Here is a 14,201-nt window from a genome sequence, read left to right on the forward strand (position 1 = left end):
TGGCTTTGGAATTCCGAACTAATGAGAAATGCAGAATAGAAATAGTTAAGTCCTAATAATATTTATCTCTGCAATGCTTTACAAAGAGGAAATTTCCATTTATTCTGCACATTTGTATTTGAAGTTAAATAATATGGCAATTGTTCAAACCCATGAGAAATGGTTATGACTGCAGACAGACTGCAGCGGGAGATCATGTGTTTAGCATGTTTGTGGCCCAGGGTCAATTCTCCCCAACCCACCCCCAACAACATCAAATGAAATAGGATATTTGGAAATATTCTAATGGCAGAAATGTACTACGTACAGTTGAAATTTCAATAAACCATATTCTGTTTATAGGACATTCTGAAATTTCAATGCATGATGATGACATATGAACCCAAAGAGAGAAATGGCCATTTCCATTTCCTATTGCTTAACACTTCATTATATTGAAAGTTTTAAAATGCTTTCTTCTAGGAGAATGTTTGTTAATTTTATTAGATTCTGAGCTAATGAGTATGTACAATTATTATGAGGTTGGCCTGGACCACAATTTACATAATTATGCTTTCTACATCATTGACATAAGTGTATATAGTAACATACTTTTTTTATTAGTTGGGATGGAGTCTTGTGAATACTTTTCCCAGGCTGGTCCTGAAACAAAATCCTGATCAATGATTTCCAGGTAGGCAGAATTACAAACATACCATCTAGTCTCTTTTCATAAATGTTCATGTATGTAGTTATATTACTAATATATAAATATTTTTAGATTAACTCCCTATTAAAAACATCTTCAATATGTTTTACAACGGGGTCTAATTACATTTCTTTATCACTATCATTGTGAAGGACTAGGACGACTCCATCTTGAAATTGCAACCATCTTGTTGTTTGTGATAAGCTAAGAATGACCCAGCATGTACATAAAACCTGGGAAATGGCTTGTTTATGGCAAAACTAATTAGGCATTATACAGATTCCAGGAACAAAGTTATTTGTGCCGAAACCAACTGGCCATAAAAACCCATTTCCCAAAACCGACCTGCCATTAAAAACCCATTTCCTGGATGGCCCAACCAGTTCAGGAACGTTCCAGATACTTTGACCACCAAGGAATGTCATCAGACCAATTTTTAGAGAACCCCTAGCCCCGAGTCAATCAGATTTGTCCTCACACCCCAACCCTGCACCTGGCTCATGTCAATCAGCTTTGTCCTCACGCCCCAATCCTGCCTGCACCTGGTTTATGTAACTTTGTGATTTTTTCCTTTAAATACCCATGTAAAACTCTGCTCGTGGCCTCCCTCCTAACCTCCGCTGCATCAGTGTGTAGGACGAGGCCCGGGCTGCAGCGCCTAAATAAAGCCTTGCTTTTGCATTTCGGAATGTCTGGCTCTCGGTGGTCTTCTTGGTGGACTTCGAGGACTTGGGCATAACAGCTTGGGGACTCGCCCGGGATCCCCAGAGACCCCCGAGACCCCAGACCTTGAAGGTGAGAAACAGTGCTGTTAATTTGTCTAGTCTTGTCCCTTGTCTGTGTGTGTGTGTGTTTTATTTTCGTTTTCTCGCTTGAAGCCGGCCACTCCAGCTTGTACTATTTTATTTTATTTTATTTTTAAGGGACTGTCGAGCGGACATGCTTATCGACAACCCTGGGGGAACTGGGAGAACATTCCAGGTCCTCCATCCTTGAAGAGGGACCCCTGGGACCCTACTGTGATTCTTATAGGGCGCAAATCGGTCTGGTTTCTAGCCGGCACTGACCGAGAGGGTCTCCTCACCAAGGCTCAATCCGCCCACCTTGAACTTGAGTCCACTTCTTCTGCACCCTCGCAGGAGGTAGGGGACCGACTTGGGAGATATCCAAATCATACTAGTAACTGGTCTTTTTCTCAGGCCTGTGTGTTTGGTACCCTTTCTGTTATTGTAATTGTTGTGTTTTTTGTAGCTGTCTGGATTGAACACCTGACCAGAGCCATGGGTAATGTACCATCTAGCCCCCTGGATTTAACCTTAGCCTACTGGAAGGAGGTTAGGAAAATTGCTTATAATCAAAGTGTAACTATCAAGAAAGAAAAGTGGATAAGTTTATGTAAGTCAGAATGGCCCATCTTTGAGGATGCTGAGTGGCCTCCTGAAGGAAGTTTTGATATAGTTAAAATCAAGATTTTACAGTACAAAATCTATAATGTGCGCAGTGGGCATCCAGACCAGATACCTTATATAATCACTTGGAGGGCACTTGTTGAAGAGGATGGCCCCGCCTGGGTAAAGCCCTTGTTGTCCTCAGCCCCTTCTCTCACCCAGGTATTTACTAACAAGACACAGGGAGAAGAAAAGGCAGAGAAGAAAGAGACCACCACGGAAGAAAAGAAGTCATGACCACCTGTCTTCCAAGGGGGGAACACGGAGGAGGAAATCTTTCCTCCACCACCCTCTCCAACCCTCCCCGCCTGAAATACAGGAAGAAGAAGAGGACACAGAAGAAAGCGCGCCGCCAGCTCCCTTTGCACCAAAGGGTCCTGCCCAGTCAACGGGCCAGCGCCAGGGAATCACACCTCCCCACAACTCCATTACCCTTCCCCTTCGCCCTGTAGGGCCCATGGATGAAAATGGCCAACAGCAGCTCCAGTACTGGCCATTTGCTACTAGTGACCTATACAATTGGCGTACCCAAAACGCCCCCTTTTCTGAGAAACCCCAAGATTTGATTCGTTTAATTGAAACTGTCCTTTTCACTCACCAGCCCACTTGGGACGATTGTAACCAGCTTTTACAGGTCCTTTTCATCACCGAGGAGAGGAGTCACATCCAAAAGGCGGCCTGGAAACTTGTCCCCGGCCCCACCAGAGCGCCCTTCACAGACCCTGCCGTGATCGCAGTATCCTTTCCTGAGACTTGACCCACATGGGACTACAACATGGCTGAAGGTAGGGAACGACTCCTCATCTACTGCCAGGCTATGTTGGCAGGTCTCAAGATGGCGGCTCACTGACCTACTAATATGGCCAAAGTCTATGATGTGAGGCAGGGAGAGAATGAAAGTCCGGCAGCATTCCTCGAGCGGCTTACAGAAGCCTTTAGTCAGTACACCCCGTACGATCTTGCAACTCAAGAATCCGCTCAGATTGTTATGTTCACCTACATAAACCAAGCTGCCCCAGACATAAAGCGAAACCTGCAGGCTATAGAGAGGCTTGGTGAAAAATCTGTTAGGGGTTTAGTAGCAGTGGCAGAGAAGGTCTATAACAAAAGGGAGACAGAGGAACAGAGGCAGGAGCGGAAGGACAGAGAATGTGAAACTGAACATGAAAGGAGAGACAGGGCAAAAGAGAAGAGTTTGTCTAGAATCCTGGAGCAGCAACAAGCACAACAGGCTAAAATTTTAGAGCAACAATAAGCCCAGCACAGGAGAGACATTAGGGAAATCCTAACCTCTGTACAAACTGGAAACTTCAGGTGGCCCTCGTCTCCTGTCAGGGAGCAAAAGTTCAAATCTCAACCTAGAAAACCTAGAGTAGGAGAAAATCAGTTTGCCTATTGTAAGGAAGAGGGACATTGGCTCAAGAACTGCCCGGAACTAGCCAAAAAGGAGGAGAAAAAGCGAAAAGTAGGATCGAGGGTGTTGCCAGCCTTGGAACTGGCTGAAGATAGTGACTGAGGGAGTCGGGGCTCAGCCCCCCCCCAAGCCTAGGGTAACTTTGAAAGTGGAGGGGAACCCAGTCACGTTCATGGTGGATACGGGAGCAGAAAACTCAGTATTACTAGCCCCGAGGGGGCCAGTGTCCACTAAAACAACATGGGTGCAAGGTGCAACTGGCACTAAACCCTATAAACGGACTACCCGAAGAACAGTGGACCTAGGAGTGGGCCGGGTAACCCACTCATTTTTAGTCATCCCTGACTGCCCCTACCCATTGCTTGGACGTGACCTCCTAACAAAAATGAAAGCTCAGATACAATTCACAAGTGATGGGGCTTTGGTGACAGACTCGAAAGGGAAGCCTGTTAGTATACTAATAACTAGTAAGCTAGAAGATGAATACAGGCTATACCAGCATCTCAAGCCTGAGTCTCCAGAGAATGAGTGGTTACAGGCATTTCCCCAGACATGGGCAGAGACCGGAGGGATGGGACTGGCAAAACATCATCCTCCAATCTTTGTGGAACTCAAGGCTGGGGCTGACCCAATAAAAGTTCACCAGTACCCTATGTCACTAGAAGCAAAGAAGGGGATCACCCCCCACATCAGAAAATTACTAGAATCAGGAATCCTGAAGCTCATCCAGTCAGCTTGGAATACTCCACTATTGCCTGTCAGAAAGCCTAATTCCAATGACTATAGACCAGTACAGGACTTGAGAGAAGTTAACAAAAGAGTAATGGACATTCATCCAACTGTTCCAAACCCATATACTTTGCTGAGTTCCTTATCACCAAGCCACGTGTGGTATACTGTACTGGATTTAAAGGATGACTTTTTTAGCCTGCCCTTAGCCCCCCCGTGCTTAAGAATAATAGCTGCAGTAGCCCTCTTAGTAAAAGATGCAGACAAATTGACCTTGGGACAAAACCTGACTGTGGCCACTCCACATGCTCTAGAGGGGGTGCTGAAGCAACCGCCCAACTGGTGGTCGAGCAATGCCCTCATGGTCCATTACCAGACCTTGTTACTTAACCCCATGCGTATCAGCTTTTGCGTACCAACAGCATTAAAGCCAGCTACCTTGTTGCCGGATCCGGACCTGGAAGCGCCCCTGTATGATTGTGAGCAGATCCTGGCTCAGGTGCATAACCTCAGGCCAGACTTGCTGGATTGGCCGCTACCAAATGCTGAGCACACCTGGTTCACCAATGGGAGCAGCTTCATTCGAGAAGGAAAAAGGTAGCAGGGAGGTCACCACGGACACTGAGATAGTGTGGGCAGAGGCACTCCCCCAGGGAACTTCTGCACAAAGAGCAGAACTAGTGGCACTAACAAAAGCCCTGCAAATGGGAAAAGAAAAGAGACTGAACATATATACGGACAGCCGGTATGCTTTTGCTACCGTACACGTCCAAGGAGCCATCTACCAAGAAAAGGGGCTACTAATGGCAGAAGGAAAAACTGTTAAAAACAAGCAGGAGATTTTAAACCTCATCCGGGCCCTCTGGGAACCAGGAAGATTGCTATCATGCACTGCCCGGGACATCAAAAGGGCATTGATTTAGTGACTAAAGGGAATAACTTGGCTGACCACGCAGCCAAGAAGGCGGCCCTCCAACCCAGAGCAGAAATATTAGCCCTAGCAGATCCAGGGCCACGGGCTCTGCCCCCAATGCCCCAGTATTCCCAAGAAGACCTGGAATGGATTAGGAAAATTCCTATGGCCCACAAACCACCAGACAGAGAAGGAAAGAGTGAATGGTGAAAAATTTGTGAAGGGAAACTTATCTTGCCACAAGAGCTAGGTAGGGGGGTCCTCAAGAGAATCCACCAGGCTTCTCATATGGGGACCCGAAGAATGCAGGACTTGCTTTGCCACTCAAAAATAAAAATTAGACAGGGAAACCAAATTATTGAGGACATTGTCAAAAATTGCAAAGCCTGTCAGCTCACCAATGCATCTACTCAGCCAGTTATGAAGGGAAGCCACCTTTGTGGAGACAGGTCAGGTGCGTATTGGGAAGTGGACTTTACAGAAATTAAACCTGGAAGATTCGGATATAAATATTTGCTAGTTTTTGTAGATGGGTTGAAGCTTACCCAACAAAACATGAAACTGCAAAAGTGGTGGCTAAGAAGATCTTGGAAGAAATCTTACTCAGGTATGGCTTCCCATCCACCATTGGGTCGGACAACAAACCAGCCTTCGTCTCAAAAGTTAAGTCAGGGAATAGCCACTGCACTGGGGATGGATTGGAAATTACATTGTGCTTATAGACCCCAGAGTTCAGGACAGGTAGAAAGAATGAATCAGACCCTAAAAGAGACCTTAACTAAATTGGCCTTAGAGACTGGTGCAGATTGGGTGTCGCTCCTTCCTTTTGCTTTGTTTAGAGTAAGAAACTCTCCTTATCAGCTTGGCTTTACTCCCTTTGAAATAATGTACCGGCAAACCCCCACCCATTGTTCCTAGCCTTCAGACTGAATTGCTTACAGATTTAGATGATACTGAATTTCTATGTAAACTTAATCATTTACAGCTTGTGCATAAGAGTGTGTGGCCTCAACTTAAGGCACTATATGATTCTGCTTCTGTCCCTACCCCTCATTTATTTAGACCAGGGGACTGGGTGTTCGTTTGGAGACACAACCCAAACTCCTTGGAACCACGGTGGAAGGGACCCTACATAGTGCTGCTGACTACACCCACCTCCCTCAAGGTAGACAGCGTCACCACCTGGGTTCATTACTCCCACGCCAAACCAGCTGACCCCTTCAGCTTGGATGAAGATTTCCGTGGAGAAACATGGGAAGTCTCCAAACATCCAAACCAACCGCTTCACCTTCGCCTCAAGAAACAAAAGTTAGACTGAATATTGTTACTATCATGATTATTTACTTTTTGCTTTCCTATTTTGCTGTCCAAGCTAATGTTGATGCTAATCCTAACCCTCACCAGCCTTTGCAGTTATCTTGGAAGCTCACTCCAAAAGGGGGAAAACCCATTATCCTAGCAACTAAAGAAGCCCCCTTAGGAACCTGGTGGCCAGATTTAATAGTGGAATTGTGTGACCTAGCTGCAGGCAGCTGGGATGTGCCAGATGACTTTGACCCAAATCTGGACAAGCAGCTTCCTGAGTGTAATGAGCAAGAGTCCAGTGTAGTTCTATGCAAATACAGCTCTCTAACATGGGGATCTGGATATGGATGTGGCCACCCAAAGCTTAGAGCAGAACTGAGAGATATACCATTCTATGTGTATCCCAGGGATGGGAGAACTAGAGCAGATGAGAGGAAATGTGGAGGGGAGACAGATTTATTTTTGTAAAAAATGGGGGTGTGAAACCACGGGACAAGCTAACTGGGACCCACACTCCAGCTGGGGCCTAATAACCATAAAAAGGAACCATACAGGAAAGGGTCTAGAAAAAGAAAATAATCTTGCTTGTGAATGGGCTAACTGGTGGTCGGGACAAGGAGCTTGTACTAAATATAGATGTAACCGCCTAGTTATTAAGTTCACCAAAACTGCTAAGACTTTTGGTGGATGGCCCAGAGGAATGACATGGGGATTAAGATTGTACATGACAGGATATGATCATGGAATCACTTTCCAGCTCAAGCTCATTGCTAAACCTATGACAGATGTGGCAGTGGGGCCCAACTCGGCCTTAAAGCCCGAAGACACCATTAACAGACCTGTTAAGCCGACCCCAGGCCCTACCCCCTCAGGAGCTCAAGAACCCTCTCTCAACTTGACACTGGTCCCAGGTACCAAGCCTTCCCCCATATATGCCTTGGCTTATCTACCCTGTAATAAGAACCCCTTAGTAAACCTGATGCAGAAATCCTATATGATCTTAAACCATACTCAGCCCAATTTGACTAAGTCATGCTGGTTATGTTATGATGTTGCTCCACCTTATTATGAAGGCATTGCTGTCTCTGATAATGTGTCCCAAGCCAATGAGGAAGAGTCTTGCAGATGGAAGTCTGAGGTAGGGCTCACCCTAACTCGAGTTACTGGTTCAGGCACATGTATTGGAAAACCAGGAAAAGAGATGAGTCCTTTATGTAACCATCTTATTGACTGTAAATCAGCAACTGGCTACTGGCTGCCACCAAAAGATGTGTGGTGGTCATGTTCTAAAATGGGTTTAATCTCTTGTGTACACTCTACTGTATTAAAGGAATTTGAGGATTCCTGTGTGTTAGTACGACTAGTGCCCACCATATCTTACTATACGGAGCCAGATTTCCTCGATCACTTACAGAACTCCTGGAGACAGCTCAGTCTGGAATATATTCCCCAGATGAAAAGAGAGCCCTTTACAGCTATTACCTTAAGCCTGTTAGTAGGAGCCAGCTTGGGAGGACTAGGTACAGGAGTAGCCTCCCTAATCCAACAGAGAGGATATTATGATGACCTACAAATGTCCATAGATGAGGATATTAAGAAAATAGAAGAGTCTATCTCTCATCTCCAGGAGTCCCTGACATCATTGTCAGAAGTAGTCCTCCAGAATAGAAGAGGGCTAGACTTACTGTTTCTACAGCAAGGAGGACTCTGTACTGCATTAGGAGAAGAGTGTTTCTTTTATGTTGACCATTGAGGAATAGTAAAAGATAACATGTCCAAGCTCAGAGAGGGATTAGAAAAGAGACAAAGAGAGTATGAGTCAAAACAAGGCTGGTTTGAAAGATGGTTCAATTCTTCCCCATGGCTTACTACCCTAATATCTACTTTGTTGGGGCCCCTGATGGTTATCATTCTATTACTGACAATCAGGCCTTGCATTCTGAATAGACTAGTACAATTCATGAAGAACAGACTAAACACCATACAGATAATGGTGCAGTGGAGCAGGTACATACCTGTTCCAGAAAGAGAATTGTTGGAATTCACTCTTAAGTCTGAAACACAGGATTGTGCTTCATGTCCCTAAGTCTAGGGGGGAATGAAGGACTAGGATAACTCCATCTTGAAATTGCAACCATCTTGTTGTTTGTGATAAGCTAAGAATGACCCAGCACGTACATAAAACCTGGGAAATGGCTTGTTTATGGCAAAACTAATTAGGCATTATACAGATTCCAGGAACAAAGTTATTTGTGCCAAAACCAACTGGCCATAAAAACCCATTTCCCAAAACCGACCTGCCATAAAAACCCATTTCCTGGATGGCCCAACCAGTTCAGGAACGTTCCAGATACTTTGACCACCCTGGAATGTCATCAGACCAATTTTTAGAGAACCCCTAGCCCCGAATCAATCAAATTTGTCCTCACACCCCAACCCTGTTCCTGGCTCATGTCAATCAGCTTTGTCCTCACGCCCCAATCCTGCCTGCACCTGGTTTATGTAACTTTGTGATTTTTTCCTTTAAATACCCATGTAAAACTCTGCTGGTGGCCTTCCTCCTAACCTCCGCTGCGTCAGTGTGTAGGACGAGGCCCGGGCTGCAGCGCCTAAATAAAGCCTTGCTTTTGCATTTCGGAATGTCTGGCTCTCGGTGGTCTTCTTGGTGGACTTCGAGGACTTGGGCATAACAATTGCTTTATGCATACAGTATGACAGCTTCTTTACTTCTATTGTTCATATAATATTTAGTGGTAAGTTTGTATTATCAGATCACAAATATGTTCAATTATTATATTTCATAGAAATTATTTTTATAGTTAAGGAAATGGAATCACCAAATCTCCTGGTTTCATTATTTCATGTTACATAACTTACTGAATTTTACATTGTATACCATTCAAATAAGAACTTGTAAAGTTAAAATATGAATAAGCAAAAGGTGTCTTTTATGAATAATAACTAGTGTCAAGAAATTCTAACGTAAAATGTCCCATTTTAACATGTTCTCAAAATGTCTTTCCAGCTGGAACTCTGGGGGTTCATGCCAGTAATCCTAGCTAGGAGCCTGAGATCTGTGAATCACAGTTTGAGGCCAGCCCAGGCAGGAAAGTCTGTAAGACTATTATCTCCAATTAACCAACAAATTTACAAAGCTGGAAGTAGACCTGTGGCTCAAGAGGCACAGTACTGGCTTTGAGTATACAAGCTCAGGAATGGCACTCAGTTCCTGAGTTTAAAATCAGAATCAGCACCTCCTCAAAAAAGTCACTCCAGTAAGTTTATCAGTCATTATTTTATTTAATATTCCATGTATGAATAGAACATAGGGAAAAGACTGCTACACGAACTAATAAATAAACTAAGGTTCTCTAAGTCCACTGATGAAATCATTTAGTCTTTTACCCAAATACAAATCATACCAGAACAGAACATGTATTTAAATAGTTCCATTATGATGCTAAATGAAAAGTTCTTGCACTGATGAAATTTATATCTACTTTTTCTCCTTTGGACACTATTAAATTGACATCAGGGTCTTGTTTTCTACCAATGAGTCAGGTCCACAGATGCAAGATATTTTATACTTATTTATGTTAGTAGTAAATAATTTAACAGAAATATACATTTTATTCTTTTCTTATACATCTTGTTGGAAGGAACATAATGTTATATCTTTACATTCTACTTTACCACGTATGTTAATGTCCATGTGTTTTGACATTGTTATTTTTCATAGTTTTCTATTTTTCTAATACTGTAGAGCCTTAGATAATATAATATTGAACTTAGTCAAGTTGATGGTTGTTCTTGCTTTTCAAGTCACGATTCTAAATTTTGTACTGATTTTATACCGCTCTCAAAACATTAAACATGTAATCACCAGTTCCAACAATAAAAGCATAAAGAAAAGTGAAAAAAAGAACATGAACCTAAGCTTAGAGTAAGCCATTATAGAAATGGCAGAAAGAAGACAAGATAATCAAGATCTCTGCCTACCAGATCTCTGAAATTAGAGAACTTCTTGAGCCAAGGTTCAGATACATTTCCAAAATAAATAGTCCGAGCAGTGCTGCTGGTCTCTAAACATGTTGTTAACAAACCTAAAAAAAAAAAAAAAGTGAGACTATGAACTATATCCAGTCATGTGACAGAAACCACCTACTTCAAGACAAGGAGCAGAGTAAATCTATATGAAACAAAAATTTCAAATAAACTGTCATATTTTTGTTTAAACTAGCAAAAATGCAGTACTTTTCACACACATATGTGAAAATTCACAATTAGCCTTTTAGTTTTGGTATTGGCTATTCTTAGATTGGAAAAAAATTGACTTCAAAATATTACAAATTTTCTGTAAACTCTTCTTAATAGTCTCTCTTATGTTGCCCTCCTCCAGCTTCCCAAATCTAACCTCTACAGGCAATATAACCTAATTTCCACAAGGAAAAACGTTTTCTACTTTCCCTCTTATTTCCTTAGTAAACAAATGTCTTTGTTCCTTTGCTAAATTGCTACCACACCATCACTTCTATTACACCAGCACCTTTCAGTAGTTTGCTTCTCTTTCTACAGTAACCTCCTTACATTATATTTCGGCCAGAGGCATTTATATCAATGTAGAGGAATCAACACTTTTCAATAATTTTAAATCAAACTGGGATACAGATCTAATTGTAAAACATAAAAGTAAAGCAAATCCTTAGAGGATAATAAGATAGAAAATCTATGTAGCTTTTAGTGCAGGATCAATTTTTAGGTTTAATATAAAAATATAATATGTGAAAGAAATAAGTTGATGACCTAAGCTTCAACAAAAAATAACAATATTTTCCTGTGAAAAGTAAATTCAACAAAATAAATACACAAGTTATAAATGAGAGGAAAATATATGCAAAATCATTTAGTTTCAATTTTCAATTATAATTTTTAATTTCTCATAACAAATGAGGGTTAGATATATTAGAAATTTCCTTTCTGAAAAATTTTTTAGGGTTTTTAATGTATATATTTTTTCAAATTATTGTAGCATTTACTTCTACTTTGAATACTATTCTTGTTTTGTTTTGATTTTTGCCAGTCCTGGGGCTTGAACTCAGGGCCTGAGCATTGTCCCTGGCTTCTTTTTAATCAAGGCTAGCACTCTACCACTTGAGCCACAGCACCACTCCCAGCTTTTTCTATATATGGGATGCTGAGGAATTGATCCTAGGCTTCATGTATGCGAGGCAAGTTGACTACTATACTTAAAATTTAATTTTCTGATTGTTTCTAATATGTAAGTATAATTGTTTCTAATATATAGAATTTATCTATTTTCCTTGATAGATATAGCAGTAACTTTTTTTTAGAATTTGCTTTTGCATAAATGACTATAGTGTTGGGCAACAAAAATGTTACTTTCTTTTTTCTTAATATGTGGGTCTGTTTTATTAACATTGCCTTACTGATTTAGCTAATACTCCCCAAAATTACTGAAAAAAAAATTACTGAATAGATCTTTGCCTTGCTGATTATGACATAAAGGAAACTGTTATGGATTAAGTTGTGAAATTTTCATAAAACATATTCAGAAGTTGATGCTCAGTATCTCAAAATGTGACCTTGTATGGACCAGAGCATTTACAAGAACTGAGTTTACAGGTTAATGAGAGTTCACTCCAATACAATATAATTGCTGTTTTTTATAGGAAGAAACTGACAAAAGGAAGCCAAAGATGGGCATGAATGGGAAGATAACTGAAGCAATATAGAAAAAAGCAGGGCCACTTACATATCAAAGAGAAAAAGAATTCCAGCAGGCATCAGAAAGAATCCACTTTTCTGAGAGCTTAGTATTAGATGTTTTGTCTGCAAAATTGTACAACAAAATTCTGTCATATAAGCTAATCACTGGTAATTTTACAATGGAAGTCCTAGAAAACTAACCTAAAAAAGCACTGATTATTATTTTTTTATCATTAAGAGTCAAAATAACAACAGCTAGTAGTATGGCCTCCATGAAACAATCCCTTCTTATCAAAAGCATGATGATCTGAGTGCAAACATTAATATTTCCCACACTTAAGAAAAATATCAAGAAGGAAATGGAGAAGTAATAGTAGAATAGGAAAAGAAAAGGGCCAGAAAAAAAAAGGCCAGAGCTTTTCAAAGTGAAGACTGTGAGATGAATATAAATGTTTTGCTAGAAAAAAGAGCATTTATATTATACATATCTGAAAAATAAAATTTTGGGGTCATGGATTTTAAGAGTTTATGATGACTTCTACAGTAAATAAATATTATCAGAGGCAGAATAATGTATAAAGTGGTTTTATTTCATCTCTATTTATGAGTCTGAAAGACCACTATCACTTGGCCTTCTTTCTTTGTTTTTGTTTTTGCCTATCTTTTGGCATGGACTCATGAGCGCTGTCCCTGGCTTCTCTTTTAAAATAATGCTCAAAGTAGTGTAATTCAAGTAGTAGAATGGAACTCAAGTGAATGTATTCTCTATAAAGTGAATTTGCAATTCATGAAGTACTGAAAAACTTCATTTAGTTAAATATTTACCTTGTAAATGTAAAAGTACATCTTATTTTATTCTGTTTAAAAATATAGTATTATAAAATTTTCACACTGACAGTTTAAAAAACAAAAACACCACTGTCTCAGTATGTTAATGATGGCCCTGTTTCTGAATGTAGTTCCAACTGATCTCCTAGATGAACTTACTTTACATAAAAATTAATTCAGAGAGCAATTGTTTGTAAATACACTGTTTGAAAGATACAATTAAATACAGAAGGATTTGCGGGGTACCACTAATTGAAAAGCAACAGAATATATCTATACATGTTTTCTTAAAACTGTAATTTAAAGGACTAGCAATTATACTACAAAGATCACTTCACTGTCAAAAAATATTAATTAAAGTTGGGCCCTAAAATGAAGGAAATTTATACTATCATGGCCCTCCAAAATCCATCTTCAAGATAGCTACAGTTGGACAAGCTAGGTTTCTTACCTGTTAAAATATGAGGGAAATTATACTGTGGAGAATTTTGGGACATTAGCAAAGAAATGTTTCATAAGAACTACTATAGGATTAGAGTTTCATTTGGATTATTCTGGGGAGGGTCAAATTGGGATGCCTTGATTGAGTTCTGTCAGAAAGTATGGAAATTTTATGACTAGATATAAATTTGTATTTAAATAAGTAAATCTAATTTATAAAACTAATCCATTAATAAGGTAAACATAATCTAGAATGAGGCAAAAGTTGGAAGTGGTAAAGAATCAATATTTTCTCTTACATTAAATAAAATAATTACTCTCTGTGGCCCTTTTTTTTCTTATTTTGACAAAGTGATGTACAGAGAGGTTACAATTTCATAGGTTAGGCTTTGGGTACATTTCTTGTACTGCTTGTTACCTCCTCCCTCATTCCCCCTTCCCCCTCCCCTTTTCCGTCTCCCCCCATGAGTTGTTCAGTTGGCTTACACCAAATAGTTTTGCAAGTACTGCTTTTACAGTCATTTGTCTTTTTATCGTTTGTCTCGATTTTGATATGCCTGTTCACTTCCCTCGTTCTAATATCAGTATATACAGTTTCCAATGTAGTCAGATAAGACACAGTGATAGTGCGGGTACAACCACAGGAAGGGGATGTGGGAGAATAATTTCTCTGACTAGTGGGTGATTTAGCCTCAGCACAGATATTCT

The 14,201-nt window shown here is 40.6% G+C and overlaps 1 protein-coding gene across 1 annotated transcript; it reads left to right on the forward strand.

Moving 5' to 3' along the window:
- The first annotated feature begins 3,722 nt into the window (after positions 1–3,722).
- Positions 3,723–5,402, forward strand: LOC125355755. The gene is made up of 3 exons (XM_048352163.1): positions 3,723–4,476; positions 4,594–4,876; positions 5,153–5,402. Exons 1-3 carry the CDS (start codon positions 3,723–3,725, stop codon positions 5,400–5,402), a joined length of 1,287 nt encoding a protein of 428 aa, XP_048208120.1.
- The last annotated feature ends 8,799 nt before the right edge of the window (positions 5,403–14,201 follow it).

Source organism: Perognathus longimembris, chromosome 7 (genome assembly GCF_023159225.1).
Source record: "Perognathus longimembris pacificus isolate PPM17 chromosome 7, ASM2315922v1, whole genome shotgun sequence".
NCBI lineage: Eukaryota > Metazoa > Chordata > Mammalia > Rodentia > Heteromyidae > Perognathus > Perognathus longimembris.